At 42.8% G+C, this 27989-nt stretch overlaps 1 protein-coding gene and 1 long non-coding RNA gene across 2 annotated transcripts in view; one reads left to right on the top strand and one right to left on the bottom strand.

Moving 5' to 3' along the window:
• The window catches only part of LOC133529247 (bromodomain-containing protein 1), a 42880-nt gene that overhangs the window by 4572 nt on the left and 10319 nt on the right, over positions 1–27989 (bottom strand). Inside the window, exons 11-21 of the mRNA XM_061866935.1 lie at positions 25722–25885; positions 25073–25296; positions 22596–22696; positions 21796–21931; positions 20587–20754; positions 19059–19148; positions 14112–14235; positions 13219–13329; positions 12064–12153; positions 10589–10718; positions 10110–10210 (exon numbers count right to left, since the gene is read on the bottom strand). Of these exons, the coding sequence (XP_061722919.1) occupies positions 10110–10210; positions 10589–10718; positions 12064–12153; positions 13219–13329; positions 14112–14235; positions 19059–19148; positions 20587–20754; positions 21796–21931; positions 22596–22696; positions 25073–25296; positions 25722–25885 (1439 nt within the window). The remainder of the gene's footprint in view (positions 1–10109; positions 10211–10588; positions 10719–12063; positions 12154–13218; positions 13330–14111; positions 14236–19058; positions 19149–20586; positions 20755–21795; positions 21932–22595; positions 22697–25072; positions 25297–25721; positions 25886–27989) is intronic.
• LOC133529250 (uncharacterized) lies at positions 793–2395 on the top strand. Its single transcript, XR_009801110.1, has 2 exons — positions 793–2069; positions 2317–2395. It is a non-coding gene; the product is annotated as an uncharacterized LOC133529250 (long non-coding RNA).

Genomic DNA, 27989 nt, shown 5'->3' with positions numbered 1-27989 from the left:
CAGCGACATCTTGTATTCGATAGGATAAGTAATGCGCTATGAACAATGCCGCGGCGAGTAGTGAAACTGTACCTGACAACGTCAATCAATTAAAAAGTGACCACACAGTTGATGGTCGATAAAGGCGATTATTAATTGAATTTTAACGACAATAAAGAACTATTGACATGCGATCTTTTTGTTGAACCCACACCTACACGTCGAATAATGCTCGCTCCACATATTCTCCTATAAACGCTCAAAATTGTAAAAAAAATTGATGCAATTTACTCCGCACCCAGTCTCAAGTTGCTTCTAAACCACGTTCACGAACCAAGTTGTAACCTAACACATCTGTAAATATAAGGCATATGATTTAGAGATAAAGTCCGTTTTTTTTAAATTACGAGATGGTTCATGAATAACCTTTATTACTATAAAAATAATACTACATTTGTCAAAATTTTTTTCTGTATTGCGCTATTACATAATGCATAAAATTGATATAAAGATAGGTACCATAGTAGCTCGCTCACTTGGTCTATCAACAACTATTTTAATGCTCTTTGTACTCGTATACGCGACCCCATTGTATGTACAGTCGCCATCAGATATATCGGAACGCATGTATGAGATCTCAAATTATTAAGATAAGACCTACTGTACTGTTTATATTACTTACCAAGACCTAAGTACCTATTATTTATATGTACCTACACAAAGAGAATTCCTATGTTAAAAGGAGATTAAATACATATTTTGTTATTCAACTACAAATAAAATAAAATTTATCTTTTTCAGTCAACACATTTTTTTACCGATTTCTTTAATACAATAAAACATTAAAGTATTATGTGACTATATTTCATTGTCTTCGGTGTAGATTATTTACTGATGTTCCAATTTCCTGTATCAGTTTGGTACCAGGAAATATAAAAACTACACCTCTTCAAAAACTTTGCTGGTAGTTCGACATCTGTAAGTTTAAATATAAAACATGATAAAAACACTTAAGTCCAAAACGTATACATAAAATATTTGCCCTATATTCTGGTCGCTCGGAAGGGTGCCCAGAAGGCTGGGTGCATTTCCGCGCTGGTTAACAATGCTGATCCTCTGGTCACCAGAAGCCTATATAAGGCGCTCTCATAGAGCCACGCTAGTGCCCTAGAGTTTCAAATTCAACCCCAAGTGCCACAAATATGTAGTTAAGGGTTTAAATTCTGGATCAAGAACATGGAATACTATTCGCTAGCATTGATGTAAGTAAAAGGGGTAGATATGTGACGTTAATAGTTGACAAAACTAAAATCTGGTCCAGCACCCACTCATTTGCAAATACTACACACCATTATAATGTACATGTGCACAACGAGCAACAGGGATAACCAAATATAGTTAACAGTGCTGCGCAAGCGAGACCCCTATATTTTGCGTAATTCCTCGAGGTGCAACAGAGAAAAACTAATAACATTATACAAATGTGTAGGCGAGACGTACATACTTCTTACATTGTCGTCTTAAAGTGATATTAAGTCATTTCGATTTTTAAAAAATACAATGATTTGATATTACCTAATCTTAGACCGTCTCTCACTTCAAGCAAAAATCTGAGCGAGCGAGTTACACTGAGATTAATATCAAATGATTGACTATCATATTTTTAAAGCATGAAATTGACCCTCGTTTTTTACTTCTGAAACCCTGGTCGACTATTCACTATGTTCAACTAACGTGTCGCCTCGAGAAAACCAGTATAACGATATAATCTCAGTTGATAGGGATCTCGAGGTTCCACTTCTGATGGTTTTTCGGAAAAGACAAGTACGCTTGACAAGAGATAATGTAATCACTGGTAATTCGTAGTTACTCCTGGTATTTATATATTCCAATCGTTCACCGAGCGCACGACTCAAGATAACCAATATAAAAGTGTGAACCTTGTTTATTCATAGTTACGATACGTATACGGATTCACTTATATTGGACAAGTTGTAAGTCATGGGAATAAGCGCCTTCAACGGCGGTCTTTATTAGGTAGCGTCAGGAAACAAATATTTATAAAATATATACGAAATTAAAATAAATAGGTTTTTGTATGTCTGTTAGATTTAGGATTTAGTTCAGTTTAGGTTAAGATTTTTGTGTTTGTATAACTTTGTATTTTTACTTTATACTTTATTTATATGTGGAGTAGCTAATGTATTTTAATTAATATGTTGTAATTTTAATTTCTTTTTTTATGTTATTTGTGCTAGTTATGTAAGTTGACATTATTATTATTACCAATATTAAATAAATACTTTTGCATAGACCAAAAAAAAAAAAAAAAAATAGGCACTTTATTTATTTTATGGAAAACAATTTTTTTTTCGCTAACACAAATAAAATATGTAAAACTGTATGTATTTTATATGTAAAACCGATAGTTTATCTATACAATTCAAAAAAATATGCGGAAAGGGCGGTATAAAAAGGAAAATTATAATGTATGGAGAAAAAAAATTTGTATCAAAAACGAAACCGAGCATCATTTTTAATTTTCACAATTCAATGCCTAGGCATTTCCACAGCTGCAGCTCGTTTTAAAATAGAAATAAGTGAAAGTTTTTTCTCTAAACGTTATAGTTTTCATTTTTTTAACGTTAATACTGATTTTGAAGTTATATTTTTTTTTAATCATTCCCTATCGAAGGCGAAATTAGCAATGTCCCACTTTTCTCGATTTGAGACGGCAGCGTGCCCTTACATTAGAATGTTCAATTTAAAGTATTCGTTCTGATTTTCATCGTTTTCATTTTCATCACCTTAGTTGCTCTACAAAGAGGACAAATTAAAACAAATACTCAAACGGTAAATACGTAGTTAGGGAGTTTCGTTCTGTTTATAATCAGCAGTTCCACTACACTAATTGCCAGTTTTTGGATGAAAATGCTTAATTTGTAAACAAAACCACAAAAATCACTATATGTGTACCTATAAGACTTTAAGTGTTCCCTCAATTCTTCATGGATTCCATCATTAGAACTTTGAACCCGGGACGGGACCATCGGCTTTATAGGCAGGGTCACTGCCCACTAGGCCAGACCAGTCATCATACATTTTACTTGACAAATAGAGATGATTATTATTTATTTCTTTTGTTTATGATAAAAGGTTAAATTTGATTGATCTAATATCTGTTCTAAATATTTTTACACAGTTTTCAACATACATAAATACATCTTAAAACTACACTATAACTCGCATATTAAAATTGTAAATCGAGCTCTCGTTAAAAATGTTGTCCATAGTTTTCCTATTGTTGTACAAGTACTATTTAGTAATTTTTGATGGACTATTCCCGATATTTGGATTTCAAGTTAATGCAAGATATTGTTTTAACAATACTATCAGAAAAACTGAATTTTTGGTTAACAACCGGTTATTCGTATATTAAAATAAAAACCGGTTACATTCTATAGTTTCAAGGAATAGGAGCACATGATTTAAAAAGTTGCATTATTTATAAAAAAAAATTGCTGACTCTACAATGCATGAAGTGGGCAGGCCTACTTGACACTCGGATAAACGTGTTACTCACATGGGTAATGCATTATTTAGCTGTCGCGCTCACTCAATTACAAGGAAATTTTTAATTTTATTTAGAAAAAATTATGTTTTCAAATGTTATAACAGTACTTACGAATGAAAAGTGATACCGTGAGCTTTGTTTTTGTGCTTGGAGCTATTGAAGCACTGGAAAAAGGCACAACACGGCATTCTTTGGCAATATTTTATCGAATTTGATGACAATGTTGACACTTCAGCGTCACCCGTACGACTAATTCAATATAGGTCCCGGAACCTATATTTTGTGGCTCACGATCGAGCGCCTGGTACCTCATCTACCCCTATTACGTACATCAATGTTCGCTAGTAAGGCCATAGGTATTAGAAAAAAATAATAGTAGGAGACACGGCCGTGGTCATGGTAGGTGGTACAGGTGGGCCAGGCAAGCTCTGAAATTATGCACCTATTTTACTATAACTTTGTTCACCTGTGTATATTTACTGTTTCCATGATAATCATTTTTAATATGTAGCCCGTGTAATCGGGCTGTATAATTGGTCTCGTATTTTTTAACACAAAATCATAATTTTAATTCAATAATTAATGGTGTTTTACATATTAATCATTAATTTACCTATTTTGCAAAATTTTCTTGCATATAATAATATTGTTTACTTCAATTGACGTGTTTATTATTTTCGTTACTATGTCAACGTTAATACTTAAAAAATTATAACGTGAAGGTTGAGTCCGCAGTACAGTTACAGTTTACGTACATAGTGGCATTAGCACAGTCGGATTAGGACCAAACTCGAAATGTCTGAACAGTCATGAAATTTGGTATGTATATACGCCCCTTAAAGGCCCCTTTTTCATGCCCACACCATTTGACATTTGGGGACCTCGAGGAACCGCAGCCATCTTGGAAAAAGTGGACCATCCAGGAGAAATTCGCGTTTTACTCTAAATCTACGTTCTTTATTCAATAATCGTGTAAGGCAACATTCAAGCTTATAAAATTCTACATAAAATAGTTTGAGACATCTTTGCGAAAAAAAATGATCTTGCTTTATAAAATACTTGCTAAACCCAGATTTAGCCCTTATACCCTTTAATGGGATATTCTCTTAATAGGAAACTTGGAAGAATAAAAATTCCACTTTTAACTATACATTTGTACATAATCTACCCCAATATCAATATTTTACTTGACTGCAACTTAACCAGAAAGTAGGGTTATGGGTATAAGTACTGAGGATTCAGGACACCCTGTAGCTTAGGATACTGGACGGATTTTTTAAATGACGTATTATTTAGCCCTAAACTTTTTTCTTCCGTTAATTTTAGTAACTTTGTATTGCATAGCACTTGTATACTAACTGTGGATCTACTGATGTCTGTTTTACTGTACTCCGCTCAATAGTTTAGGCGCTAGAAGAAAAAATATGATTTAATATTCGGAGTCCTCTCAAGGCGGCTGTATTGATTTTACTTTAATAGAACAAGTAAAAGTAGGTTGTGAAATCAAGAATCGGCAAGAGGAATCTAACGATACGTCATTTAAAAAAATCCGTCCAGTATCCTAATACCTAGCTACTGGGTGTACTGAATCATCAGTACTTACACCCATAACCCTTCTTTCTGGTTTAGTCACAGTAGAGTAAAATGTTAATATTGGGGTAGACCACGTACAAATGTATAGTTAAAAATAGAATTCATATTCCTCCGAGTTTCCTTTTAAGAGAATGTCCCCTGGAAGTGTATAAGCGTTAAACTTAGATTCAGCAAGTATTCTCTATAACAAGATGTATTGTTCTGCAAAGATATCGAGGACTTTTTTGTGTAGAATTTAATAAGTTTTAATGTTGACTGTTGAGTTGATGGTACACATTTTCCAAGATGGTTCGGATTCCTCGAGGTCCCCAAATGTTAAATGGTTTGGGCATGAAAAAGGGGCCTTTAATTTATATACATAATAAATTTCATGACTGTTACAGAGATTTCGAGGTTGGTCCTAATCCGATTATGCTACATTGTGCGTCCGCAGCAAATTCGGTTCTCCATACAAATGTAGTTACGCTCTCATTTTAAAATGACTTGCTAGATTGCTCTGAAACTTTGTACTTACAATAGGATATGGTATGTCTATGCCTATAATTAATTTAAAACATAAATGTGAAATGAGAGCCAATTAAGTTCAATATTAAGAATATGTGTCGTTGTTGACTCGCCGACAACTCGCTCGCTCGCTCGTCGTTGAATTGAGATCTATATGGGTGCAATGTTCTGTGCTGTGTAGAAAATCCTGAAATTATAAAGGATTTGTCTTGGCTAGTTTTTACGTATAGGCTACGTATCACCGAAACGTCACAAACACCACGAAGGTTCGGCTTGTACGGGCCCTCGTTTTTCCTATATTCTTATACGCTGCGGAGACCTGGACTATCCGAAAGACAGAGGAGAAGACGATAGACGCCCTAGAAAAATGGTGCTGCAGGAAAATGCTGGGGATATCCTGGACCGAGTTTCGGACTAATGTCTCCATCCTTAAAGAACTCCGTATCAAGCAGCGCCTTTCGACTCTCGTAAAGACCCGCATACTCAGTTTTTTCGGTCACGTCTCGAGGAGGAACAACGACTCCATAGAGCGTCTAGTGGTGCAGGGTAGAGCAAACGGAAAAAGACCGCGCAAAAGGCCACCTATGCGATGGACTGACCAAATCAAATCTGCCATGAAGGGTCCCCTGAACGCATTTGCCAGAATGGCCCCCAACCGCGAAAAATGGCGAGAAATCGTACGGCAAGCAACATCTGCGCCTGATATCAGCAGTTGACCACGACGCTCTGCAAAGAGTACAACGACAAAGAAGAAGAAGACGTATCATATTTGTCTAAAATTTGGTTTGTTGGTACACACACAAGGGATAGTCTCTAGCTAGGTACGGGGTGCCACACTCGTCAGCGCGACGGCGATATTTTTTACCTTTTACCTAAAAATCTCAAATTTGTGTACGGGCTCAGCTCCTGTTTCGTCTTAAGCCTGAATTTAACAGATTCTGACTCACAGGGGGCTTTGAGCATGCTGTTGCGTTCGTTTTCAAATTTTGAAAAAAAGAACTAGCCTAACAACACAATAAATGCTTGTTTTTCCGCATTCTTCACTATATCTCCCTGTCTCACTACTATCTGACCTTCTAACCCAGAGGGGAAAATATACCTTATTGGGGCTACTCCATCTTCCTCATGATAATATATTTTACTTTACTGAAAAGCAATCGGTACATGTTACAAGATGCACATTGTTAAGAGCCGGGGTTAGAACCCACGACCATTGGTTTTAAAATGAAGCTTTGTATATAATTTGTATTTTTATAATAAATCTGTTTTCTTGTTGACATTTTGTGGTATTGTATTGCTTTATGTTAATTGTCAAGATATTTCTTTCATCCTGGACAATTGTCACATGCGTCACATGTACGTTTTTATGATAGATCTACATCGACGCAACTGCATGTCATTGTCAAAGAGCATATAATCACTACGTTTTAAGAGACGGGACTTCCATACTAGCGAGTGGAATCAGTTTGTTTCGCAAATCATTACCAAAATGTACGACAAAGAACTGTCAAAGAACCATAGTACCAACATAAGCGATTTAAATAGTGTAGTACGCTACACGCTTACGATTCTTATCGATATCGATAAAATGGGGAGGGTTGAAACATAGGCTCCTGTCTACAAATTTTGTACTCGAAATCATGTTAGCATCGAGTCCACATTTAAGTTGTATGTTATATAGTGGATAGTTCTTAATTGGACTACTATCTGGTCGGGCTTAATGTGGACCCGAATTATTTTAATACAGTTTTTAAGTCGTGTTTTTTTATTTTATTAAATGCTTCATTTTCATAATGATGTGCACATACATGTTTGAATAAATGTAACTTTTCTATGGGAAGATGTATCAGGTCTTCGTTCCCAACAAATTTGGCCCACTGCCTGCATCTGAAAACATACAGCCTTGGAAAAACATGACTTTATCTACAGTTTATATTCCATGTGTTTGCTAATGAGATGATCAACTGATTATTTCGCGCTAATATGCATCTATAAATCATGTTTTTCGGCATCCAGTTATCAACAACCCTTTATCAATGCTTTAACTTTTTATGTATTTATATGTGAAGAGCTGCACTGCATCGCACGCCCTAGGTATCGCTGGAGCGACATGGTGGAGGCGGATCTGCGCGAGCTTCGAGTCGACAATTGGCGAGAGGTCGCACAGGACCGGGAAAAGTGGCGCTGTCTTGTGTCGGAGGCCAAGTCTCATTTTGGGTCGCTGAGCCAACGGAGTAAGTAGTAGTAGTATTTATATGTCTGTTAATCATGAGAACGAGTCTGGCCTTATTGGCAGCGTCCCTGCCTATGAAGCCGATGGTCCCAGGTTCAAATCCTGGAACGGGCATTTATTAGTGTGATGAGCATGAATATTTGTTCCTGAGACATGGGTATTTTCTATGTATTTATAAATACTTATAAATTAGGTCTATGTACATAATATATATATATATATATATATATATATACATTATTGCACAAACTGACTTAGTACTAAATAAAATATGAATGGCATGTGTTGTGGGTATATATATATATCGTTGTCTAAGTACCCACAACACGTGCCATTCATAATTTAGTACTAAGTCAGTTTGTGTAATAATGTCCTATAATATTTCTTTATTTATCATAAAAACAAAGATTAATTTTCTTACATTTTAGGTTAATATATTAAATAATCACTAGATAAAAAAAATATGTTAACTAATGACCATTAATGCATAAGTAATAGATAATTTATGCATTATTAATCTTCGACGTATTAATTATGGTCATATTGCATGCTAGTTCTAAGGAAATTTCACATATTTAATTTAATTATTTACACTGATATACAAATAAAACTACAGTTATCGATAGTTATAGTACATCCCTAGTTCACAACGAAAAATAATGTAAAATATCTAATTTTCGATGTGTTTATAGCCTGCTGACCCAAAATAAGGTCAAAAGTATCTAAAGCAATACTTACCAGTCTTCATCCAAGGGAAATTTCGCCATAAAATCCCTTTTTTCGTGATTTTCTCGAGTGGCTCGCTTGCCACATATTTCACACTTAGTAAACCGTTTTCTCGCTGGCATTGTAACAAACTCGCTCTTTACTCTGATCACGGTTGACTATTTTCGATTTTTGCACTAAATAATAAAGAAATTACACGAAATACCCGAACAAAACATTGAAGCCTTCAAAACAAACAAAGCAATTAGGCTGACAGTAGACTTGATGTAAACTTGACAGAATAAATAGCACTGACGTTTTCTTTTTCTTCGTTGGCAATGATTTGCGAAACAAATTCCATACAAAACTTTTTTCTTCCTAGTTGCGTCAGCCTGATCGGAATTTGGCAGCTAACTCCATCTTGCGTCCAGTAGAAGAATCAAAATCGTACAGGTAAAACTACTCTCTGCCTTAGGATCCCCTTTTAAATGTCATAAATCCAAACATGGCAGCCATACCCATCGACAAAAAAGTCTACCGTTGATCTAATTTCATTTGACAGTTAAACAATACGTATTCGACACGCTTATATTTGACAACTAGAATCCTGACTAGAGCTGGGACTGCGTACCAAAAGTACGTCTCTGTTACTCGTACCAAAAGTACGTCTAAAATACCAGTTTTACGAGTATGACCCCCAATAGGCAGTTTACGTATTTGCCGTGCTTAGGCGTCTTACAAATAAGGATTATTTATACAAATATCGACTTATTATTTCGGTAAGGGTCGGAAATATGGTGACGTTTTGAGTGAAGGCTATGAATCTATTGTCATATTTTTGTTATATATTATTACATTATTTTTAGATACAACAGACACCCAGACGACCATCTGTTAACAAAATTTTATTTTACCTAAAGTAACGGTAAGAATGGAGGTACGAGGTGATAAAAGTTTCATATTTGTTTTATTTCAGAAATCAAAGTCCGTACTTTTAAATACTCGACAAGCTAAAAGTAGTCTATTACAAATAACCTGTTCCAAAAACTATTCCGGTACAACGCCCCGCCTCTAGTGTGGATATTGTTCACTGACAGGTGGTGATAATAGCAATTCGACAAGTCACAATATTTCTCACATCAAATGGAAATCAACACGAAACGTCACTTTTAGCATGTCGAATAAGGGCCCATATTCGTTGTAATCTAATTCAAACCTTTTTTGAACTTTTTTCAAACAAATGAAATGCATCCCAATTTACTTATACAACAAGGTTCAAAATAAAAATAGAAAAAAATTGTACGGCGGATTGTTACGAGGATTGAGTTAGTTCTAAGAAAACATAAGGTAAATTAAAAAAAAGTGTCGTTCCAAATAAGGTAGTTGGTTGACTAAATTGACCGTTGCCGACGCTTTCCTCCCGAAGGTTTAAGTAGGGATGCGTGACGAAAATAAACTTATCCATTATGTAGGCAATGAGTCGCATTGATATCGAGTACGTGTAGAGCTGATGGCACTGACCTGCACTTGGCCCAGACGAGCTGCAGCGGCTCGAGCAGCACGTCGGGCTGCAGCGAGCTCTTCACGGGCGTCTTCGACGTGGACGAGCGAGTGCCGCGGCCCTGCCATTATGTTATATTTACATAATAAACTTCTTTCTTAAGTTTTTTTTTACTAAGTATTTGGATAGGTGCACCAAATCGCTTGTCATCGTAAAAACGTTCGCTAAAATTTATTTTATGGGAAATTTCATAGTAATTTTCGGAGCTATTATGTCACAGATAAATAATAGTACTACTGTACAAAAATGATACTTCCTACGAAATTTGACAGCGATTCAGGGACGAAACATGCTGTCCCTTTCGAATGAACGGCACTATCCCTTTTGGCTATTTAGGGTTGTCAAGTTGTGCCAACCCTAATAATTGCTCGGAGGAATGCTGAGCCGAACGGAGCCGAGAATGCCCGAAAGGATCAGTGTCGCGCCACTAGTTGTGTACCTTGACTGGTGTGGTGGGCGAGTCTGGTCCGGAGCGGCTGTGGTCGGAGTGCGAGGCGCGCCGCCGCCGGTCGCGGCGGTCGGCGCCGCTGCCCTCCAGCGTGGACTCCATCGTGTCGTTGTAGCTCGACCTGGGAAAACAGATCCATTTTTTTTTGATATCCGTTAATTTCAAGGGTGCATTCTTGAGCTTAAATTAAGTAACTTTCTCAAAGAAACCGGTATTCTAATTAACTCCATTTCGGAGATGATCAATAATTTATTTTTATCTTATAAGGCCCTCACAAGCGTATACACTTGTCTTACGGCTTGTTTACATATTGATTAGTGTTTAGTACGAGTGTGTACATTTGCTACTAAACGTAAATACTACGACGATTGATGTTCGAAATGACATTGATATGGCATAGTTTTCAATTGTTTGGTTGAATTAAATGTAATGCCCATGTTACAATACCGCTATATGCAACATTGAATTACTTTTTATAAAAATAAAAATAAATATTCTTTTTGCAAATTAAATATGCCATTTAGTTTCCTTAAACGTAGTTACCTATACCCCGGAGTTAACGAAATTCAATAAAAACACGGTGTATAGCCTGGCAGACCATTTTTTTTAGTAAGGTAGAATAAATAACAAGTAAGTTATCCCGTTTTTGGAGTGATGATACTGACGATACTCACATATGACAACATGGTATTATTTTTATGCCCATTACTATAGTAGCCTTAAAAGCGCCCGTGTTTGGTCATAGGCATCCACTCCATTTCTCCCCGACTGTGTTCTCTTTATCATCTGCATCCACATTATGTCAGCTTGTTGACAGATGTCGTACTTCCACCTCATGAGTGATTTCTACTCCACAATTCGTTTCGCCCAGCGACTATAGTTCGTTTTCGCAGTTTGCTCTGCCAAACTCCTCTTCCCTTTTTTGCATTCAGTCTAGATCTACATTCAGACCCAGGGTTTAAAATTACTAATGAGGTGGATTACTTTAGGGTAAAATCACATCTCTCTGCACCGAGCCGCATTTTAAATGTGTGAAATCGCTCGTTAGATGATGATGCGTACTGTAAAAGAGATACAGTCTATCTGAGGTGGGAATGTAAACGCTCCAGGTAGATTTCTGATAATATTTATATATTTTTCAGCTAGATAACAGAAATATCGACGAACTCAGATGCTTGCCTCTTTCAGAATTAAATCGCCTGCAGATCTTTATTCCTTCGGCAGGGCGACAGTTCTGAATTCAAATAATCGCTGCCAGTTATCTAGCAAGAGTTTGTGAAGGTTTCCAACCTTCACAGTACGCATCAGAAAGCTGATAGCCTGCATACCCATCTTCATATTAACGAGCAATGTCTCATATATAAAATGCGGCTCCATGGTGATAGATGTGATTCCACACTTAAAATAAATAATCTCCTAATAGGTATAACGTCGTGTTTAACTCCATACAGGAAGCTTGCCCTCACCCGTCGCTGGAGCTGGCGGAGCGCGAGCGGTCGGAGGCGTAGTGCGTGCAGGACGAGCAGGACGACCACACGGAGCTGTTCGAAGACGACCTGCGAATGATTACATATTTATAAACAAGTTTTTGCCAAAAATATCATTTTTGGTACAAGCTTTTATCGCCGACTGTACTTTTTTACCACAGCCAACTAATACTTAATGAGACAATTCTAAAAGCCCAAACACAATCAGGTTGCGTTGTTTCATCACAGAGTTTCTATTCTATAGCCACTTCCTGCCTTCATTATCAGATCAGCATTACATATGCAATTCAGCTCAATCGGAAATTGGGAAGTGGGTCAAATTTACTTTCAAGATTTGCCCCACACGAACTAATAAACCAACTAACATATTAAATAAGAGCTTGTAAAAATATGAAATACTCGGAGCATGAAAACTAAAACAATGTATGGTTAACTCGTTCGTCTTTCCTGTAGACATCATAAAGTTAAGAGAATACAAAAGTATTTTTTACGCTGCACCCTTGCAGGCAGAATACATTTTATTTTGTACTCGAGACTCAAATATGAAAAACGGGATGTTCATGTCATCTACGATCACGTGCAGATTTGTTAAATCTAACCTTTAATAACAAAACATTACGGGTCAAGGCACGCGTCTTTGTGAATAACCGATCTATATATATGTACCAGAATCGTTATTTTATTGCATTGTCCACAGAAGTGACCATTTACTATAATGTATTTGACTCGTATCTAAAATAATAGAAATCGGTATATTCGGTATTTCGATACTTGTATGGCAATTATTAGCGCGTCAACACGCACATATTCGCATGCATATTCTCATACACGCGGTACTGCAGGAACAAGCCGGGACAGGGGTGGACGGCGGCCTCCGAGGGGCATCCTGCACACGTGACACTAGTTACCTGGAGAGCGCTAGGTCGCTGTCTGAGCCGGCCTCGCCGGTTGTGCCACGGTACTGTAGCGAGGCCTGGACAGGGCTCAAGGCCCGTCCTGCACGTGTGAGACTAGTTGCCTGCAGAGCACGAGATCGCCATCCGGGCCAGCCTTGCCAGTTGTCCCGCGATACTATAACGAGGCCGGGACAGGGGTGGACAGAGCTCGAGGCCCATCCTATGTGACACTAGTTACCTGGAGAGCGCGAGGTCGCTGTCCGAGCCGGCCTCGCCGGTTGTCCCGCGGTACTGTAAGAACGAGGCCGGGACAGGCGTGGATAGCGCTTTGCCTTCGCCGAGACCCGTCCTGTAACCAAACATCACCCCGTTTTCAATATTTACAAAAAACCTATCGATATTTAGCAAATAATAAATGTTTTTACATCACGTCTATATAGTTTCCCCTCTGGGTTGAAAGGTCAAATAGCCGTATAATACTGACCGCCTTTGTTGTCACCAAATTAATTTCTCCGATAGATAAGACGGCCTGCCGTGTTTAATTACATCAAATAGAAGCTAATTCGAGGCCCATGCTCCAATTTAAGCAGCAAAAAAAAAAACCGTCAGCCGATTGTATCGCGGTGGAAATACCGTCAGCTTTCACATGAACGTGTAAAAAATACGCGCCTTACCACTTTATATCCGCAAAGTATGCGTAATGTGTATATTGCGTAATCTGTTTATTTTGCAACATGCAAAGTTTCATGATTTTGTTTTACTATCATAAAACGGTAAAGCACTTATTTTTTACATGTCCATGCGACCAGCTGATGTTCTTACCACTGCGATTTAACCGGCTGACGATTGATATCTGAACTCTCATCTGACAAAGGATCAAACGGGAGGTGATGACTTTTTTTTTTACGTGTTTCGGTAGGCTACCATTCTTCAACCCACCAATGGAGCGGCAGCTGACGTTCACGAGGTTTCATCATATATACGAGTACCGCCCAAGATAACCACTATACGAGTTATCGCCCGGGAGGCGATTGGTCACGGAAATCTGTTCCTGGCTCGCGCTCTATATGTAAAACGTATAATTATTGGAGCATTAAAGAATATTTACTTACTTACTACTCGTATACTAACCTAAATAAGTCGGGCGAAGAAGCCTGTTTGTCCTTGTCGCACTTTCTCGGGCGTCCGCGGCCTTTCTTCTTAGGAGAAGGCTCCAGCGGCCTGCCGAGGCTGGCTGATAAAGTGGGGAGTGATGCTGTCAAAAACATACGCTATTTAACAATAATACTACTTTATGTGACTGCTACATAATAAAAGGTATTCAAATACGAATATACGCAAAAACAAAAACCACATTCCAGGCTAGCCTGCACGGGGCCCTAGATAGAGCGGCTTGGAGAGCACTAGTGAAGTGACCACAGTCGTCACGTCACTCACGTCCCTCGGCCATGAGGATACGACAAGGAAGAAGATTTATAAAAATATCACATAACTGTTTTAATGTACAGTTACACACATTGCTTTATCTATATACACATATATTAAGCATACACCATACACCGCACTCGAGGAGGAATTTTGCGGGCACGTCAGTTAGTAACGTTTGCAATTAAATCAATAACGCGTGAACTGCTGGTGGATAGCGGGTCTGGCGTAACCTCATTGGTTTGTGCCAGCTATAATTTATTTATTTTAGTGTATAATTTAGGTATATTTTATATTATATTTTATGACTTCGGTAAGCGAAAGCGATTTATCTTCGGACCACTTTACATCTTTCTCATCAGATAATGACGATAGTAGTTTTTATAGTCTCCCACCCCCTCTCCGAGATGTTCTTAATAACCAATTAACAGATGTCCCTAAAAATTTGAATATCATACATATTAATGCGCAAAGCATTCCCGCTCATTATAACGACTTTTTAACTACCTTCGATCTCTCCGGAATTCATGCTATCCTTGTCTCGGAATCCTGGTTTAAACCTTGTTTGCCTTCAACCTCCTATTCTTTGCCGGGATTTCATTTAATTCGTAATGATCGCATTGGTAAAGGTGGTGGTGGCGTGGCCATCTACCTTCGGTCTCATATTCCGTATTCTATCATCACCGCCTCAACCTCTTGCATAAACGCCGCTGAATTCCTTTTCATCGAATTAAATATTTCTCACGCTAAAATCCTTCTTGGAGTTTTTTACTCACCCTCTCTACATGTTGATTATTTCTCTTCTTTTGAAAAGGTACTCGAAGATCTCATTCCGTCTTATGATCATCATGTTATCATGGGAGATTTTAACACTTGTCTTTTAAAAAATGATTTCCGTTCAAGGTCATTGAAATCTCTCGTGGAAGCATGTAACCTTGCTATTTTACCGTCCAATGCCACACACCACTTTCCAAACTGTACTTCTTCACTTCTTGACCTTACTCTTGTCTCGTCTCCTTCTCTTGTTGCGAAGTACAGTCAACACTCTGCTTTAGCCTTTTCTTATCACGACCTACTTTTCCTTTCCTACAAAATTCGTCCCCCAAAACCCAAACCAAAAATTGTCCTCCAGCGCAATTTTAGTCGGCTTGATACCGTTAAGCTTCGTGAAGATGCCTGTGAAATTGATTGGGGCGTGATCGCTGATGCTAGCTCTGTAGATGACAAAGTGGCGATTTTTAATTCCCTCCTCATTCAACTTTACGATACTCATGCTCCAATTCGACCTGTAAAAATTAAACATCTGCCAGCTCCCTGGCTGTCCGATGAAATTAGGGCTTTAATCGCAAAGAAGAATTTAGCTAAGTGTAAGTTTAAATTGAAACCCACGGACAGGAACAAAGCCAAATACCACGGTTTACGTAATCGCTGTAGTACGGTGTGCCGTGACGCACAGCGGCACCATATTCATGAGTCAGTGGTAAAGGGTGAGCCAGCTAAAATCTGGAAATTTCTCAAGTCCTATGGAGTTGGTAAATCTAGCAGTACTTCAGTTCCTAATGATTTAGATATTGACCTCCTAAATTTGCACTTTTCTTCGCCTGCTCTCTTTAGCGGTCCAGTTAAGGCTGAAACTCTTACTCGTCTTTCCTCTTCTCCAACACCAGGATTTCCTCCCTTTTCTTTTACGCCGGTCACTAATAGCGATGTCGAGAAGAATATCCGGAACATCTCCTCGAATGCCGTTGGTGTCGACTGTGTGGGCCGTAACATGATCATTCCGCTTCTTGACCTTCTTGTCCCTATAATTACCAGCATCTTTAACTCTTCCATTTCTTCTTCTTCTTTCCCTAACATTTGGAAAGATGCTGATGTAATTCCCATTCCTAAAAAATCTAATCCGTCTTCTTTCCCTGACTTTAGGCCTATTTCTATCTTGCCATTTCTTTCCAAAGTCTTAGAGCGTCTAGTGCACTATCAACTTACTTCGTTTTTAAATAGAAACTCCCTCCTTAATCCATTTCAGTCTGGTTTCAGATCTGGTTGCAGTACGGTCTCCGCTCTAGTTAAAATTACTGACGACATCCGTTCAGGAATGGATAACGGAAAGCTAACGATACTGACATTGCTTGATTTCACCAACGCATTTAATACTGTAGACTTCGATATACTATTAGGGGTGCTAAGTACTCTCAATATATCTCCTGCGGCGTCTGGGTGGTTTCGCAGTTACTTGGAAGGTCGTCGGCAACGTATTAAAATAGATGACGTTCGATCATCGTGGTGCAACACGCTAGCTGGCGTCCCGCAGGGTGGCGTGTTGTCTCCCCTTCTCTTTTCTATTTTTATTAATTCTATTTCTCTTAACCTCCTTTCTTCTTATCATTTGTATGCCGACGATCTCCAAATTTATTCTCAGTGCCCAATTGCTGATCTACCTTCTCTGATCCTTACCACCAATTCTGATTTGGAACGCATTTTATACTGGAGTTCTTGCTATGGAATTAGAGTTAATCCTACGAAGACCCAAACTATTATTATTGGTAGCCCTAAGAACATAGCTAAGGTGAACTTTGAGAGTCTGCCCCCTATATTATTCGATGGGGTTCATATTCCGTACTCGTCCCAAGTAAAGAATCTGGGCGTGATTATGGATCGTACTCTTTCTTGGGGTCCGCAACTTAATGAAGTTGGTCGTAAAATTTTTGCCGCTGTGGGATCTCTTAGGCGTCTCCGCAACTTTCTACCACTTTCAACTAAAACTGCGTTGGCTCAATCGCTTCTTCTTCCTATTTTAGACTATGCCGACATCTCTTATCTCGATCTGTCCGAAGAGCAATTGAACAAGGTTGAACGGCTTCAAAATGTGTGCATTCGCTTCATTTTTGGGCTACGGAAATTTGATCATGTCTCCAGATTCCGGTCACAGCTCAGGTGGTTACCGATCCGTTTCCGACGTAATACTCATATTCTGTCTCTACTCTATAGCACTCTATTTATTCCCAATACTCCTGAATACCTTAAAAAGCGGTTTAGTTTTCTTACGTCTGTCAGGTGTTCTCAGAATCTCCTTCTTGCCCCTCCTCGTTCGTCTACTAAATTCTACCTCAAATCCTTCACTTTCCAGTCTGTAAGGTTGTGGAATGCTTTGCCCATTGACATAAGACGTGCTCAATCCCTACCCATTTTTAAAACACGTTTAAAAGAACACTATTTATCTCTCTCTTAGTCATGCTCCTTACACTCATATCTTTTTCTTACCTGGTCGTTATTTTTCTCTTGCTTGATTACTCATTATGTATTTATGTATTTTGTGTAGATATATGTAGTGTATTATTGTTGCCTATATAATATATGTAGTTTATGTAGTTTATTTCTCATTGTTTGTAGTTTCTATTTACTTATTTTATAAACTTTATACTTATGTGGTTTTGCACTGCCCAATAACTTTATTTCTAGCCACTGAATCGCTATCTGAAGGTTGTCTGGAAGAGATCGCTTTTTAGCGATAAGTCCGCCTGTTGTTACCTACTTACTTATGTCCTTTTTTTTTTGTTTGTAACATGTATGTTTCTTTGTAGTGCACAATAAAGTATTTTATTATTATTATTATCTCCTTGGATTTCACGGGCCTATAAATCCCGGTCTTTTGATAGGCTTGCATGGGGATATAGATCCAACACGTAGAGGCCTCTTGGAGAGCTTTAATGTCATGTAGAACGCCTGCTGGAACCCGTTCACGGGCGCAACAATAGACACCAATGAACCGGTCGCAACAGGCATTGGGACTATTGTAGTAAAGTGAACAGTATAACGGTCTATGGATTGAAGTTTGGGAGGACAATGAGACTGGGTTATTGCAAAGACGTCCGGACACCTGTCATAACAATGTTTTCACTAGTTATCGAGGCAGGCGGTGACTCGCCGCCCACTAGATGGGCCCCTGAAAATGCCGTCGTGAAGACGACCAGGAGCAACACCGGTGTGAGCGGCTCAGGGGTGTCGAGAGGTGTACGCCGCTTTCTACCCAGTGGCTGATAACAGCCACTGTGCCAACTCGCGTCTTATGCAAGTTTTCACTTCCACCCCTGAAGCATTTAGCTCTAACGACTCCTCTCTGGACGGCCAATGAAGGCAAGCCAAAGCTGAGAGTCCTGCGGGTCCCCTTGGGGTCCACTCCGACCGACGAAGACACGCCGGAGACGGAGACCCTGACCGACTCTCGGGAGTACTCGGGTCCGTGGGGTCGTTACTCCCCAACAGCTCGCCACAAGCTGCCCTGCGGTTTATTATTATTATTATTATTATTATTATTAATAACATTTTCTGCTCGTCAGAATAAGGTATTTGTACTTAGTATTTGTAATCTAGTATTTAATCATGATGATGCATGATTTTTAATTCGTTATATCTCTCATCATATACATTATTTTGCTTTCAATACTGATTTTTAAAAAGCTTTCTTCAATAAAAAGACATGAAGATTGTATACCTTTTTTGTAATGGTAACAAACGAATGTAAAAAAAAAAAGGAACTATAGTCATTGATTGAAACATGTCGATTGAAATTCATCCAAAACAGACGACAGACCTATGTTTCTAGGAAGACTCAAGAAAAAGTAGTGATAATAAGGCTACAAATAGAGTCCATACCATCGGATCCGAAACTCTTAGGCGGCGTGGCGATGGACGTCGGAGTAAGCAGAAGCGTTGGCTTTCTCAAACCTCCGATGAGGCCCAACCCTATGCAAAATAAACAATTTGTTATGTACAGTCAGCAAAGTTATTTGCTTAGCACTACTTACACAATTCTACGCAGAGGTGCTAAGTTAATAGTTTTTCTGACTGTAAGGTTGAGGTAATTGATTCTTTTGCAGTTTACGGTTCACTTTACATTGGACAGCTCTTGGCATAAATATGTTCAAACCAAATTTGCTTGAACAGCAAATTGCTATAGAATCAATTTCCTCCAGTTCAGTTCTATACAACGTACAAGATGGCCATAACTCCCCTTGAGCCAAAGAGAATTTATAGAGGAGAATTGTCAAAGAAAATATTGTAGCCATAGTAAATTTACAGCCATCTTTCTACACATGATTCAAACTTTTAGAGCACCATTTGACTTTGATCTATTAGATGGCGCCACTTTTTGATATTCAAAACATATCAGTGAAAGATTAAGGATCAAAGTCAAATGGCGTTTTAAAAGTTTCAATCATGTGTCGAAAGATGGCAGTTACTGTGGCTACAAAGTTTTCTGTGACAATTCACCTCTATTTCAAATTCTCTTTGCCTGGACCCTGAGCTGGGTCTACAATAAATAAGTTTCAACATTTTATTGCGAAAATTAGAATTTGACTCCACAATGACTATAAAGCTGGATCTGTTATTGTTTTGTGCAGGTAACTAAATTGTCGAAAGTATACTCTTGACAATCGGAGATATCGCAGAACGGAAACTTACAGCACTATCTACTTCATTTGTTAAATTAAAAAGCACACTTTGTACTAGGGTGGACCTTATTTCGTCGAAGTTATATTGTTCTACGGGGCACACGCTTAACGTACATTATGTACATAATATCTACCACTAATACACCAATGTAATATTTTTCTTTTTTTTAGGTACGGAACCACCCAAAGGGTCAAACGGGACGCTATTACAGAGACTCCGCTGTCCGTCCGTCACCAGGCTGTATCTCATGAACCGTGATATATTTTTGTTGCCGCTATAACAACAAATACTAAAAACAGAATAAAATAAATACTTCTTTCCAATCTCGAGGTTCTCATCCAATCACCGAAGTTAAGCAACGTCGGGCAGGGTCAGTATTTGGATGGGTGACCGTTTTTATAGATAATGGTACGGACGGAACCCTTCCTGTGCGAGTCCAAGTCGCACTTGGCCGGTTTGTTAATCATTTAGGGGTCGCTACCATATTTTGAAAATTTGGATTCTACGAGAAGCTACCCCTAAAGAGAATTTGAAAATCAGGAAAAAAATACATTGGTTTTTTAGTTGTAGAGCGGGTGCCCCGTTAAAAAAAAAACTTGGAAGAAAAAACTGCTGGACTTCTTACCATCAGGCGGACCGTTTGCTTGTTTGCCACCGTCGTGGTATAAGAAAAAGGACAGCCCTACTTTGTATAATTAATAACTATGGTACCAGCGATGGTACTGACCTGAACTTGCCGTCTTGAGGGGCGACTTGGCAGACTTGACGGGCGACTTGTTGGGCGACTTGTTTGGCGATTTCTCCGGAGTGGACAGCTTTTGCGTGCGCTCGACGGATTTTGACGGTGCCGGCGTCTCGGAACCGGAAGTCGGTGTGTCGGTCACCACCGGGTTACCTGACGTTTATTGGGATTTTACTATAAAGCTGGTCAGAGATCGAAATATCATAGGGGGCCTATACTCTTGTCTCCTTAGGTATTTAAATAAAAGTAAACAAAATCTAGCCTTAAATGGCTCCTTAAGCCCTATACATTTTTATTTTCGTTTGGTGTTTGTCGATGGGCGAGTGTCATTTTGGCTACGCCCCCTGGCAAGTGAAACCCATAAAAAATGTGGCTAGAAGCCACGTAAGTTAAGTAAATTCAGCTCACCATTAACGTCACGTTCTGTTTGTGTTAACTGAATCAATTATGGAAGAGTGGGATTTTTTCTCAAAGGGAAGTACTCTACAGGTTGTTTATTTAGTCAGTCTGTAATAATTTGTGAATATATCGCGAAACAAAATTGGCTGTTTCGTACATTTTGGCTATCTGACCTTGACATTTTCTATGGGAGAGTAATTTTTTTTTGCGAATTCGGGGTTGGCCCCATAGTAAAGTTCCTCAGTATGACATATAAGATCAATCGTTGTTAAATTTAGTAGCTATGGTAAATAAAAATAAAAAAAACAATTCAACAACACAAGTCATCTATTCTGAAAACATCGAAGCTCTTTGGTGTGGACGTTTGGATCATCGTAAAAAATAAATAAAAATAATTGAAAATAATTAAATAAATGAATTGTTGTTAAATTTAGCAGCTATGGTAAATAAAAAATTCAACAACACAACGAGGCATCTATTCTGAAAACATCGAAACTCTTTGGTGTGGACGTTTGAATTCTAGTAAAAAAAAATTGGAAATGTAAAAAGCACTAGTTCACAAAAACCAACTTTGCGAACGCTAAACAGCTACGTAAAGTAGCAATTTATGAACAACTGTAGTGTGTAATCGTTTGAAAGTCGAAGGTTTCTCGACATCGAGATCGTTCGACCGCGAAAGACGTAAGCTTCAGGCGCGTGGCTCCAGCCCAATGTCAACCTTCGGGCATCGCGATAAGGTCCACGATCACGCACCGCACATGATGGTTGTAACGCTAAAGTGTAAGTAGCGGTCACCTCTGTCGGCGGGCGGGCGCGAGGCGCGGCGGCCGCGGCCGCGCCCCCCGCGCCCGCGCCCGCGCCGCCCCCGCCCGCGCCCGCGCCACCAGTTCGCGTTCACCTTGGACTTCGACGCCACCGGCGAGCTCTCGCGCTGAATGGATATAGAGAAAAAATCTTAAATCACTATAAGTATGCTTTTATGATTTGAGGATATCCCCCGAATCCTCAAATTTCAAAATTGGTTCAGAAATGACGGAGATATCCAGTAACAAACATTAAAATAAAACATATAATTGAATTGAGAACCTCCTCCTTTTGTTTGGAAGTCGGTTAAAAACGATCATTCTCTTCTTCCTCGCGTTGTCCCGGCATTTTGCCACGGCTCATGGGAGCCTGGGGTCCGCTTGACAACGAAAACGAAACGCTTGAAGTCGGTTAAAAACGGTCATTACTATATTAAAAACGGACTCTGTTCCGGAATAAGGCATCGATGAGAAAATATCTCGAATGCGATTTGAACTCACTACGGTAACGGCCCTCTAGAAAACCGCCAAACACGATTGTGCTGCCGAAACTTGGTAGAAAATTTACCGATTTTCACCAGTAAGTGTTACCGAGGAGTTCTCGCCTCGATTTCAAAATTATGTTTTCATCATATCAGGAGACGACTGTATCTGTTCAGATAGGACTTTTAAAAATATTCTTTCAGAGTAAGGTTTAACCCGACCGTTTTCAGAGGAATTCAGAGTAATAACGCTATGCCAAATGGTTGACAGAAGCCCATCATGGATTCGAATAAGTGTTGGTAAACTTACAGTATCGTTTTCATCATCCGAGTCGCGGCGAGGGCTCCTGCGCGGCGAGGCGCGGCCGGCGCGGCTGCGCGCTCGCGACACGGCGCGCGAGCTTCGCGTGTCTGGAACAAGTTATTCGGTTCACAAATCCAGTCCTTAACTGTAAAAGTATAGTCCCGACCGGCAGAAAACCTGAAACAAGTCTTCAAGTGGTAGTTTGCCCTCCTCACCCTTAATTGAATGTTCCAGTTTTCATTACATTTACAGAAATGTCGTCACAGCAGTCAGAACAACAATAATATGATACGTCGTTGTTCTACTCCGACTTCGCCTATAGTACCGAGTAAATCTTGTCTGATCTTTCGGCTCGTCTTGAGATGTTTATTAACAATCTAGGTCATCTAGGAGTTCACTGACAAGCAGCATTTACCTACTCTCGATCAGGGTTCGCCTGGCTCGACGCTCCTCCTGGTGGACCTCGCCCTGTTCCGCTCGCGCGGGTCCTCCCGCTCGGGGCTGGAGGCTGAGCACAGTTCTCACCGGCAGTGTTCCCGCTGTCGCTGCTACTAGCCCTGCTCCGGCTCCGCCTGGAGTCGACGCTCCTCCTGGTGGACCTCGCCCTGTCCCGCTCGCGCGGGTCCTCCCGCTCGGGGCTGGAGGCTGAGCACAGTTCTCACCGGCAGTGTTCCCGCTGTCGCTGCTACTAGCCCTGCTCCGGCTCCGCCTGGAGTCGACGCTCCTCCTGGTCGACCTCACCCTGTCCCGCTCGCGCGGGTCCTCCCGCTCGGGGCTGGAGGCTGAGCACAGTTCTCACCGGCAGTGTTCCCGCTGTCGCTGCTACTAGCCCTGCTTCGGCTCCGCCTGGAGTCGACGCTCCTCCTGGTGGACCTCGCCCTGTCCCGCTCGCGCGGGTCCTCCCGCTCGGGGCTGGAGGCTGAGCACAGTTCTCACCGGCAGTGTTCCCGCTGTCGCTGCTACTAGCCCTGCTCCGGCTCCGCCTGGAGTCGGCGCTCCTCCTGGTGGACCTCGCCCTGTCCCGCTCGGGGCTGGAGGCTGAGCACAGTTCTCACCGGCAGTGTTCCCGCTGTCGCTGCTACTAGCCCTGCTCCGGCTCCGCCTGGAGTCGACGCTCCTCCTGGTGGACCTCGCCCTGTCCCGCTCGGGGCTGGAGGCTGAGCACAGTTCTCACCGGCAGTGTTCCCGCTGTCGCTGCTACTAGCCCTGCTCCGGCTCCGCCTGGAGTCGACGCTCCTCCTGGTGGACCTCGCCCTGTCCCGCTCGGGGCTGGAGGCTGAGCACAGTTCTCACCGGCAGTGTTCCCGCTGTCGCTGCTACTAGCCCTGCTCCGGCTCCGCCTGGAGACGGCGCTCCTCCTGGTGGACCTCGCCCTGTCCCGCTCGGGGCTGGAGGCTGAGCACAGTTCTCACCGGCAGTGTTCCCGCTGTCGCTGCTACTAGCCCTGCTCCGGCTCCGCCTGGAGTCGACGCTCCTCCTGGTGGACCTCGCCCTGTCCCGCTCGGGGCTGGAGGCTGAGCACAGTTCTCACCGGCAGTGTTCCCGCTGTCGCTGCTACTAGCCCTGCTCCGGCTCCGCCTGGAGTCGACGCTCCTCCTGGTGGACCTCGCCCTGTCCCGCTCGGGGCTGGAGGCTGAGCACAGTTCTCACCGGCAGTGTTCCAGCTGTCGCTGCTACTAGCCCTGCTCCGGCTCCGCCTGGAGTCGACGCTCCTCCTGGTGGACCTCGCCCTGTCCCGCTCGGGGCTGGAGGCTGAGCACAGTTCTCACCGGCAGTGTTCCCGCTGTCGCTGCTACTAGCCCTGCTCCGGCTCCGCCTGGAGTCGGCGCTCCTCCTGGTGGACCTCGCCCTGTCCCGCTCGGGGCTGGAGGCTGAGCACAGTTCTCACCGGCAGTGTTCCCGCTGTCGCTGCTACTAGCCCTGCTCCGGCTCCGCCTGGAGTCGACGCTCCTCCTGGTGGACCTCGCCCTGTCCCGCTCGGGGCTGGAGGCTGAGCACAGTTCTCACCGGCAGTGTTCCCGCTGTCGCTGCTACTAGCCCTGCTCCGGCTCCGCCTGGAGTCGACGCTCCTCCTGGTGGACCTCGCCCTGTCCCGCTCGGGGCTGGAGGCTGAGCACAGTTCTCACCGGCAGTGTTCCAGCTGTCGCTGCTACTAGCCCTGCTCCGGCTCCGCCTGGAGTCGACGCTCCTCCTGGTGGACCTCGCCCTGTCCCGCTCGGGGCTGGAGGCTGAGCACAGTTCTCACCGGCAGTGTTCCCGCTGTCGCTGCTACTAGCCCTGCTCCGGCTCCGCCTGGAGTCGACGCTCCTCCTGGTGGACCTCGCCCTGTCCCGCTCGGGGCTGGAGGCTGAGCACAGTTCTCACCGGCAGTGTTCCCGCTGTCGCTGCTACTAGCCCTGCTCCGGCTCCGCCTGGAGTCGACGCTCCTCCTGGTGGACCTCGCCCTGTCCCGCTCGGGGCTGGAGGCTGAGCACAGTTCTCACCGGCAGTGTTCCCGCTGTCGCTGCTACTAGCCCTGCTCCGGCTCCGCCTGGAGTCGACGCTCCTCCTGGTGGACCTCGCCCTGTCCCGCTCGCGCGGGTCCTCCCGCTCTGGGCTGGAGTCGGCGTCGCCGCTGCCGGCGAGCAGCGGCATGCCGGCGGCGCGGACGTCGCGCCGCGCTTGACGGAAGATCGGGAGACATTGGGAGCGCATTTTTATTGCAGCCCTGGTAAAAAAGGTAAACAATGTATACTTAATACTAGTTTTTCTTTCCTACTTTACTTTTCTTTAGACTATATGAAGGCGATTATAAGAAGCTGATTTTTAAGGTGGCTGCGTTGTTTTATTATACAGTTCAGTGCATATTAAAGTTTTGTCACATACAATTTTATATAACTTATCATACAAATGGAATTTAATGGAATTATTATGTAACATGCGTTACATGCGCCTGACAGTCTACTGCGGAAATCAAAAATCGAAATCTCTTGCATATTAGTGCGATAGAGAGGCAGATATAGAAACTTCGATTTGCGGTTTTCGCGCTAGGGCCTCTGACGTATGTAAAGTATCCCACTCTGCTTCAAGCTTCAGGGGAACATATGAAGCGGACTCCTTTGCTGACAATATAAGTTTAAAGTCTTTACTTACTTATAAAATACTGTGTCCTTGTTGTTATAGGCGAGGCAGTTGTCTATCATGAGCGTGAAGTCGGCTTCTACCTCGTCTATGGTCTTGTACGCGCCCCGGTCTAACTTCTTTCCCATGGTGCTGAGGTCCATCGGGTGCTTCACTACCGTGCTGTAATCGGGCACCTGGATAATTAGAAAAAAAAAAACAGATTTGCGTGAATCATCATGAAAATCAGTTTGGGTCACAACAATGCAATGGTGGCCTCCTACAGGCTCATTGGCTACTTGAAATATTTGACAGATGTCAAATAGTATGAACAATTATTACACGGATGAGTTATAGATGGAGTTAGTTTATATAAGTTTAATACTAACTCATTTTAGTATTAAATTTAGTATTAATTTTAGTTTTTTAAGTTTGTTTAAGTACTAACAATGCTATGGACCTCTAAGATGTCCGAAAATAAACGCATTTTTTAAATGGTTTACTACAGAAGGCACTAAGAAAATGTCCATTTACCAGATTATTATATGGTCTGCCCGCGTAACCGACATGCCAATCGTTAACGCTCCGTAACGAGCGAAACGCAACTGACACTGTCGCACTAATATGGAAGAGTGAGAGAGAGATAACTTCGCTACGCTACGGAGCGTTGATGATTGGCATGTTGGCCACGCGGGCTGTTTTTCGGGGTTCATTTACGTTCACGGATACGGCGCTAACGGGTTAATTTAAACTTTATTTTTCATTTTTATTTCAACTCTGGCATTCATTCAAACACCTTGTGTAGGACGGCCCGCTCGGGCCGGAGGGAGTGTAGGACGGGTCGCTTGTGTGTTAGACGGGTGTAAGTGTATAGCGGTCACCTCCAGCAGGTCGACGGGCTCGGTGAACACGTCGCTGTGGTCCCGCTGTCGCAGCAGCTTGTGCAGGACGGCCCGCTCGGGCCGGAGGTAGTGTAGGGCGAGTCGCTTGTGTGCTAGACGGGTGTAAGTGTATAGCGGTCACCTCCAGCAGGTCGACGGGCTCGGTGAACACGTCGCTGTGGTCCCGCTGTCGCAGCAGCTTGTGCAGGACGGCCCGCTCGGGCCGGAGGTAGTGTAGGGCGAGTCGCTTGTGTGCTAGACGGGTGTAAGTGTATAGCGGTCACCTCCAGCAGGTCGACGGGCTCGGTGAACACGTCGCTGTGGTCCCGCTGTCGCAGCAGTCGTAGCAACTTGTGCAGGACGGCTCGCTCGGGCCAGAGGGAGTGTAGGGCGAGTCACTTGTGTGCTAGACGGGTGTAAGTGTATAGCGGTCACCTCCAGCAGGTCGACGGGCTCGGTGAACACGTCGCTGTGGTCCCGCTGTCGCAGCAGTCGTAGCAACTTGTGCAGGACGGCTCGCTCGGGCCAGAGGGAGTGTAGGGCGAGTCACTTGTGTGCTAGACGGGTGTAAGTGTATAGCGGTCACCTCCAGCAGGTCGACGGGCTCGGTGAACACGTCGCTGTGGTCCCGCTGTCGCAGCAGCTTGTGCAGGACGGCCCGCTCGGGCCAGAGGGAGTGTAGGGCGAGTCACTTGTGTGCTAGACGGGTGTAAGTGTATAGCGGTCACCTCCAGCAGGTCGACGGGCTCGGTGAACACGTCGCTGTGGTCCCGCTGTCGCAGCAGCTTGTGCAGGACGGCCCGCTCGGGCCAGAGGGAGTGTAGGGCGAGTCACTTGTGTGCTAGACGGGTGTAAGTGTATAGCGGTCACCTCCAGCAGGTCGACGGGCTCGGTGAACACGTCGCTGTGGTCCCGCTGTCGCAGCAGCTTGTGCAGGACGGCCCGCTCGGGCCAGAGGGAGTGTAGGGCGAGTCACTTGTGTGCTAGACGGGTGTAAGTGTATAGCGGTCACCTCCAGCAGGTCGACGGGCTCGGTGAACACGTCGCTGTGGTCCCGCTGTCGCAGCAGCTTGTGCAGGACGGCCCGCTCGGGCCAGAGGGAGTGTAGGGCGAGTCACTTGTGTGCTAGACGGGTGTAAGTGTATAGCGGTCACCTCCAGCAGGTCGACGGGCTCGGTGAACACGTCGCTGTGGTCCCGCTGTCGCAGCAGCTTGTGCAGGACGGCCCGCTCGGGCCAGAGGGAGTGTAGGGCGAGTCACTTGTGTGCTAGACGGGTGTAAGTGTATAGCGGTCACCTCCAGCAGGTCGACGGGCTCGGTGAACACGTCGCTGTGGTCCCGCTGTCGCAGCAGCTTGTGCAGGACGGCCCGCTCGGGCCAGAGGGAGTGTAGGGCGAGTCACTTGTGTGCTAGACGGGTG

Source organism: Cydia pomonella, chromosome 20 (assembly GCF_033807575.1).
Source record: "Cydia pomonella isolate Wapato2018A chromosome 20, ilCydPomo1, whole genome shotgun sequence".
Taxonomy (NCBI): Eukaryota; Metazoa; Arthropoda; class Insecta; order Lepidoptera; family Tortricidae; genus Cydia; species Cydia pomonella.
This window is presented reverse-complemented; position numbering and strand designations above follow the sequence as displayed.